We start from the raw sequence: 8,332 nt of genomic DNA on the forward strand, positions 1-8,332 counted from the left end.
TTTTTAATGAATCACAATTGATATTATACTATTCAAGAATAATTTATCTTATTCTGATATCATCCAGCTCTGCTATCTAAACCATTGAATTCATTTCTGTTTGTCTCAGAGTCCAGACAGATACAATCTTCTCCATCCTGGTCCTATGATCAGTCTTATCCCTACCTCGGCCAGATAACTACTCCCACTGTTCACACAACTGCTCCACTTTCACCTGGTCGCTCTTCTCTTGGTGACCTGTCCTCAAGACTCACAGGTAAAACATCAACATACACCATGAGCATATATGAGACTCAACCAGATGATAAACTGTGACATTTCTTTTCCCTCAGGTCCTGACCTTACAGCCTTTGGTGACCCCAGGATGGCTTTGGAGCGTCCTTTTAGCTCCCTTCCCTCCCTGCCCGACTCTCGTTTCTCTAACCCTCGGGTGCACTATCCTCCTACAGGAGCTGCATTCACATACACCCCAACCCATAATCCAGTCTCTAATGGTGCCATCAGCATCACTATGGCAACAGCCATGGCAACCACCCAAACAGGACGGTACCATACATATTTGCCTCCACCGTATCCTGCAAACACCCCTCACCAAGCTCAGAATGGGCCGTTCCAGTCTACTTCATCTCCATACCACCTCTACTACTCAGCCACCACCGGCTCATACCAGTTCTCTATGATGGCTGGGGGAGCAGGCGGCAGTGACTCACATTCTCCACCTCGTATCCTCCCGCCTTGTACCACTGCATCCACAGGTTCTTCTCTTCTACACCCTTCTTTGCCCAATCAGAATGAGGGAGTGGGTGTGGAGGTGGAATCCAGCCACAGTAGCTCACCAACAAACATGGTTGCTGCTGAAGCTGTTTGGAGACCATATTGAGTCACCTGAGACAGTGATGACAGATGTTCTACTCTTATCATGGCAATGCTGCAAAGAGTAGACTCACCTGAAATAAGTATATTTTATATAATGACAACTCAAGGACTATGTGAGTCTTATCTTTACATCATTTAAGTTGTTTGACTGTGGCGGTTCTAGACTAGGTTTACCGGCAGGGGGTGGAGCAGTTCTTTTTCATTGAGGCACAGTACAAATAAATAAATAACAGGACAATATGTCATAAGTTAAGTAAGCCACAGAACCATTTGGTTCTCCAGAGTTGCAGATTGCAGACCCCTGAAAATACAGATGAAAACTGTCATTCTATCTCAATGCGGCTGAAGCCAGAAGAGCAACACTTTAAAGGTGCAGCATGAAACTTTTATAAATACTTTTTTTTTTTTTACATATTTGTTGAAGCTGTCACCATGTCATGGTTTGAGGTAGAGAATCAGTGAAAAAAATCTAGCTCCTCTGCTTTCTCCCAGTGCTAACTAGAACAACCAATCAGAGCCCAGAGGTGGGGTTAGCGCTGTCATTCAGTGTCCTGTGGTGCTGCCAGCTTTTACCAATAGATTCTGTTGAGTGCTCAGGCTAGTTAGCATAGCTATCGATGGCTGCAGGTAAAATGGTTTTTCTGTAATGGTAAGTTGTTTCTCCACCATTAGCACATTTAGCAGCGAGTACATGAGGATGAGTGATAGCACCAAGATCCTCCTCCTGGCTCTGATTGGTTGTTTTTGGTCGGGAGCAGCACATTTCTTCATTTCAAAAATATCTCGGGGAGGAAGATCGATCCTTAGGCAGATTATCTGTCTCCTACTGTTAAGAAATGGTGACAGTTTTAACAATTATGTAAAAAAACATGTTATTTATAAACGTTACATACATTTAATTAATTCATTGTTAAAATAAAACTGAAGGAAACCAATGTAATTGGCCCAACAATAGCAATACCTGTCTTTCCGTTAATTATCCATTAATTGCACAAATTAATGGATAATTTGAGTAATTATCTTGTAATTATTATTTTGTAAATTCCCCTTTATCTCATGAAATCTCAAGACATTACCAGTAACATATTGTTTTCTTAAAAAAAGCTTCAAAGTAAAAAAAAAAACAAAAAAACATACATTTTTGGATGAAAAGCATTTGCACCAGGATCAGGTGGTTTTTCGGTTGCATTGAAATACTTTTTTCACATCACAAGAGTAATGAGCAGGATGTTACTACCGGCAAAAACCCAGAAGACGACACAAAGTAGTAGAAGGATGATTTTTTTTTTCTTGGTGGGGGTTCGGACAATATGCAGCTGGTTCCACCAAACCTCTCACAGCATCTCACATTTTCTAAAATTTGTGTTGAATCTTTGCTGTAAAATGACTAACTACAATTTCCCCAAAATGCCGCCTACGTAGTCTCACATCATCATAAATCGATTTAGTATTACCACTTTATTACAGAGGTAATAACAGGGGTCAGGCCCGGTTCTGCAGGGGTGCTGGTACTTGTTTGCTCCTGCCTAAAACCGTCCATGTTGTTTGACAGATTGAAAGAAGCCAAAGTCTTCACCCTGTTAAATTGGAATTGGATAATCTATTCAATCTTTATGGCCTCCTGAGTTTTGCACCAGATAAACAAAATAACCTTATTTCATGAAATCTCCAAACATTACTAGTAATGTATAGTTTTTGTTTTTGTTTCTTAGAAAAAGCGTTGACCTGTTGAGCAAGCTGTTCATTTTCTGTAGGGTTCACAAAATGTTACTGAACCACAAATATGTAGATTTTGGTGTCAATTTTTAGTGATTGTAAGTCCAACTGGTTTCACACTAGGACTGTGTGAATGCAGGTCACCAACAGTACAGCATGTGTTTTTATACCAATGAAGAAACGTGTCACTTTGTGCAACTTACTCGCTGAATGACTTGTTTTACATTTTTGCTCAGAAAAGAGCTTAACTTCACAAACATGGGATTCAGTGTCTCAGATCTAGACACATACACTTAAGAGTCAGAGGTAAAAAGTCAAAGGTTAAAGGCATTGGTTCTATACATCAGATGTCAATTAAAGAGTTGGAAAGTATGCAGACATTTATTTTATGTTAGCTAACTTGAATATAACACTTTAATCAGTTTCATATTTCTGCCCAAATGCAATAGAGTAGCAAAGTGGAGTCCTTCCAAAAACAGAATAAGGGTTACACCAATTAACTCAGTAATCTTATTTTCAAAGTATGTCAGATGCACATTGTATTTTCCAGGCTGAATGGCACTCATTACACAATCAATCATATTTATTCTCCTTTTGATCGAAACTGCAGATTATATTTGCATTTCATGCTAAACCAAACATCTTCTGTCACATTGACTTTGCATGCCCTCTTTCACTTTACCCATCCATCTTCTCTGCAGCCTTTTCTTCGTCACCAGCAGCTGTTTAACATCTGTAGTCCAGGATATGCACCCAGTTGGCTGGCCTTTGGATTTTCCCTTCTGATCATTTTGTTTGCTCTTAATGAAACTCTTAAAATGATCGTGTCTTCACCCACAAATTGTTGTTCTATGTTTTTATTGGGTCCTTCATCTCCCAACATCACCGCACTGGATACATTATGCAGTCATTCCCAAAAGATTTGATCCTTGTGCACATTTTATAAACTTCACTGCTTGACATAGCATATTGTCAGGTGTATGGTATTCTGAACTTTAGTAATAAACATTTCATAAACCATAAGCTGTTAATGACAAGTGAATTAAGTTTACGGAAACTGCTTCCTTTTTTTATGACCTCTGCAACATCCCAGTGTTGTTTACCTGTGCTACCTTGTCAAATGTTCCTACTGTAGCACATCTAGATATCTGTCTGTCAGTGCTACCTTTCAAAAGCCGCTAGTGACATTTACATACAGAAGACCTGAGCAGTTAGTGTCGATGTTAAATACCAATTATATTTAAGAGAAGGGATTTGCACTTAGCAGGGATAAGTAGAATTTGAAAAAAATGTAAATGACATCTTTTCTAAAAGTATCTGAATCCCTCCCTATTTAAATAAACCTTGTGTAAATGCACTTAAAACCTTCTTGAGAATAGCCTCCCTGTTTTATCATGTAAAACTGGTACTAAAACCCCATATTAGAATCCTACCTTCACAAAGTACACATGGTAGCACATGTTGATCTACCAAAACACCATCAAAATATCTTAGCTGGTACATTTTGCTACAGCAAATTCCTTCCTTTGAATATCATTATAAAATACAGAGGTAGCACAGGCTGATGCACCAAAACTCCATCAGAATATCCGACCTGATAAATGTGTGGGTAGCGCACAGCAGTGCATCACGACCCTGCATCAGAATATCCTACCTTTAGAAAAATATTTTAAACACAGAGGTGTTTGTAAGAATGAAACAGCATCAGACAGAGGAAACAAGTTTTTATTGAAATGAAATTAGATATCTACAAATACAGATCTCTGCAAACGCTTTTTGTGCATTAATACATTGTATGACAGTCTTTATCAAATGAAGCAGACAAAGTGTGTAGACCAAACTTCGCAGGTCACTGTGCACCTGAAATGATAGGGTATCTTAATATACCCAACACCATAGAATTACACAACTTCAATCCCACATAATATCGCTACCAACATGCTCCATTTAGCAGTTTAATTAAAAGCGTTATTAAAATAAAATATTTTAAAGTATAGCCCACAAAACAACGTATTTTGTCCTGATTCACGTGGTTGACGCCAAGCAATGACTTTGTTTACAGTATGCAGTACAGTAAGGACATTGCAGACAGCAAACTAGTCATTTACAAATATGTAAACACAAGCTGCCTTAAAACATGCATAACACAACAGCTCACTGAAAGCCAGGTACAAAATAAATTAGATAAAGCTTACCTTAACCTTCAATGACATAAACAGATGAAAACTTCCACAGATGGGATGTATGAATAAATCTGCTGAGTAAGCAGTATGACATCGATGTGCGCATTGCCACACAGTAGGACGGATTGATGGGTAGCACAGATAGATCACCTGTTTGTTAAAAAAAAACTTGCCTACACACAATGACATTATTGTATCCTGCCAATAAAATCTTTTTTTCATCCATTCTTATAGATATAGCCTAGTTCTTTGGTTCCCATATTACCACAGTAATATATTACATGGATGTTCTTGTTTTTAACTCAATAGTTAAAGTATTTTATTTTTAACCATGTGAGCAAATACATTCTTTAACCATGTATATCGGATTAGTGTTCCTTTAGTCAATTAAATAATTCATTTAAATAAATTTTTCAGGTTTTGTAAATTATGGCATGAAATAAAATGAATGAATTACTACTAAACTTTATCCTGTTAAATCATAAATTTAAAAAAATCAATTTAAGATCAATTGAACTGAAAAAATAGTGCAAAAGAAATTAAAATGATTTCTTATATCATTGTGAACTTAAGTCTGACTGGGTAAAATCATTTAACAAAAAGAAAATTTATTGTTAAAAAATGTTTTTAAACAGAAATAAAACTAACCACGATTCAGCATTAGCACAATGCTAACTCACCAAGACCAAGTATCAATGGACACAGCAACAGTTTCGCTAGCACACGCTCCCATCAACTTAGCATAATAGATATTGAAAATTAACTTCTGGAAAGTGCTATTAATTTTCATTTTGATGATACCCACAAAGTTCAGCACAGTTTGTCTGTAGCACAGGCGTCAAACTCCAGTCCTGGAGGTCCACTGCCCTGCAACTTTTAGATGTGCCTGTGCTGCACCACCTGAACAGAATAATTAGGTCATTAGCAAGACTTTGGAGAACTGATCTACACAAGGAGGTAATGAAGCCGTTTCATTCCAGTGTTTTGTACCTGTGGCTCATCTGGAGGACTGGAGTCTGACACCCCTGGTCTACAGCCTCCTTACATCTTCAAAGAGCAGCCGACTGCATCCCAAGTTAAGACAGGATCACGCTTCCTTTTGAAACAGGAAATGAAGCTAAAAGAGGATCACACTTCTTTTCAAAATAAAAGTGTTTTCGGTTTTTCAAACTAAAAACGTAAATGTATTAATATGAATAGTAGAGAAAAGAGGACGTTTTCTCTTCTGAGTTACACTTGTTCTAAGACAAGCAAAAAGAACATTTCAGGGTTGTCTCCATTTTTCCAGAACTCACCTAGATGACCCCCAAGATTTTTGGGAAAACAAAAGTACTGACTAGTCCAGTGTTTCTCAACCTTTTTTGACCCAGCGCCCCCCTAACCCTTATCCAGGTCCCTCACCGCCCCCCACCAAAGAGTTAGCAGGCTACTTTGCACTGACTATTATTTTATCAACAATATTCCTATCGCTTTGTCGCTGTTTTGGTTTTTATGCTTGTTTCTGTATTTATCATCAAAAATAATTTCCCAGAGAACAAAAAAGTCATGGCAATAGAAATTATTTTCACAGGTGTCTATGAAAAATGTAATGAACATTCAAGTTAAAATTGGTAGGTCTAACAGCAGCCAATCAGAGTGGAGAAATATTCTTATTTTGTGCCATTTTCTAGTTGTAAATATTCCATAAAATGACCAGATAAAAGATGTTCAACATGCCAGTTTAAACTTTGAACTATTTGCAAACCGACTGAGCTGCAGCATTAAAACATGGATAGAACTGTAACTACATTAATCATAACTCTTCTTCTCTTCAGTGTTTGTCAGTTTCTGGTGGTGCAGCTCTGTGCTGCCTTCAGGAGAATGGGACATCAGAGAATCATCCATAAAACTTCACCCACATGGCATTTACTGTTCAAACCAGAGCTTTCAGTGGAAAAACTAAAGTTCCTTTAATGCCATAGAAATATGAGACAGAAACATGGATTATATCTTTATATAGATCTGTCTATTGATTATAGATTAATAGTTTTACTGGACAGAAATGACAAAGAACAAATCTGGTTCTTAATCAAATCCTAATGAGTCAAATTCAAAGTGTCATGGAGTCATCAGCCTCATGACATTAACACTGACATGAAAAATAATATTGAAGAAATAAATATATCAAATCTAATTAAAAACATAAATCAGTGATCAGTTCTTTACTGTTATGATCTGTAAGATATATTTATTCTCAGTACTAGATGTGGTCTCAACAAACCCATGACACTTCAACAATATTATTTGACCTTTTATCTGGAAATAGTGTCTGTTTATTCTTGCCATACAGTCTCTGTATTAATTATTGCTCTAAAGGTCTTGCCATACCAGCTTATTCCTCTGTATTTACTTTAGTTTCTTAGTTTATTCTTTCATTTTGTTCTTCATTCATTTCCATTTAGTTTCATTTGATTAGTTTTATCCTCTCTTGGTTTATTGCTATGTTCACTTTAGTTTCTTTCCTGTTGATAGATTTATTTTATCATTTATTGACCATCAGTAATCTTCACTCATCACCTGCTGCGCCGCCTAATCGTCATGTGTTTCACATCATGTGTTGATTTTTTCACTGTTCAGCGTCGGATTCTCTGTTTTTATGCCATAATTCACATCTAGTTCGTCGCTCCGTTTTATGTTCCGCTTCTCCTGTTTCAGAGTTTTGCGCAATGTGAACGTCTTTTTTTTTAACCCCTAAGGTGCAGGGCGGTTGGGAAGAGTATCGATGGGGAAAAGGCAGACTGACATAAACCTTTTAAAACAACGGAAACAATTTCTGCATTCTGAATATTGAAATGTAAAAGTGCTGTGTTGTTCTATCACCCCGTTTCATACCGGACCACTTACAGCACCGTGTTAACGCTATAAAATGAACGCTCTCTATCGAGGTATCACCATGGAGGGACTTCTTTATTTCTTTATTTAAATGGGTTCATTTTTCAGAGGGATACTCAGTGAGGGTATCGTGATTTTAACTACCAGTAGCAGGAGAACAGAGCTGCACCACGAAGCTAACAGAAGCTAACAAACACTGAATAGAAGAAGAAGAAGAAGATGAAGAAGAGCTGCCATCATACCGTTGCAGCCAAGCAAGATTTAATGTTACATAATACAGTTTTACCAAGTTGCTCAAAGTCTAAACTGGTATTGTGCATTTAAGGTGTAAAGTTTACCTTCGACCAAACGCCCCCCTTTTGTAAAAATGTCCGCCAGCGCCCCCTGCCGTCCTCTGAACGCCCCCTGGGGGGCGGTACCGCCCACGTTGAGAACCACTAGACTAAAGTTGAACTCTTTGGAATTACCAGTTGCCAGTTTTCAGGTTTAGGCAGCAATCACCTTTTAACATTGGGTGATGTAAGTTGGGACGTTATTCTCTTTTAGAGAGAATAATATCAAACCAATTTAAATGTTTGAAACACTAAAATGACTAACATGCAAAAAAAAAAAAAAGAAAGAAAGAAAATCAGGAAGTGGTCAAACGCCAATAAAATTAACTTGTTGAAAAAAAAATTGTAGAAAAA

General features: G+C 37.5%; 1 protein-coding gene across 2 annotated transcripts in view; it reads left to right on the top strand.

The window, feature by feature from the left end:
• The window catches only part of runx1 (RUNX family transcription factor 1), a 20,940-nt gene extending 19,617 nt beyond the window's left edge, over positions 1-1,323 (top strand). For both annotated transcript variants that reach the window (XM_017308042.1, XM_008430569.2), the window contains exons 7-8: positions 110-256; positions 333-1,323. In XM_017308042.1, coding sequence (XP_017163531.1) covers positions 110-256; positions 333-880 — 695 coding nt within the window. In that variant the 3' untranslated portion in view covers positions 881-1,323. The remainder of the gene's footprint in view (positions 1-109; positions 257-332) is intronic.
• Positions 1,324-8,332: the final 7,009 nt, after the last annotated feature.

Source organism: Poecilia reticulata, linkage group LG2 (genome assembly GCF_000633615.1).
Source record: "Poecilia reticulata strain Guanapo linkage group LG2, Guppy_female_1.0+MT, whole genome shotgun sequence".
Taxonomy (NCBI): Eukaryota; Metazoa; Chordata; class Actinopteri; order Cyprinodontiformes; family Poeciliidae; genus Poecilia; species Poecilia reticulata.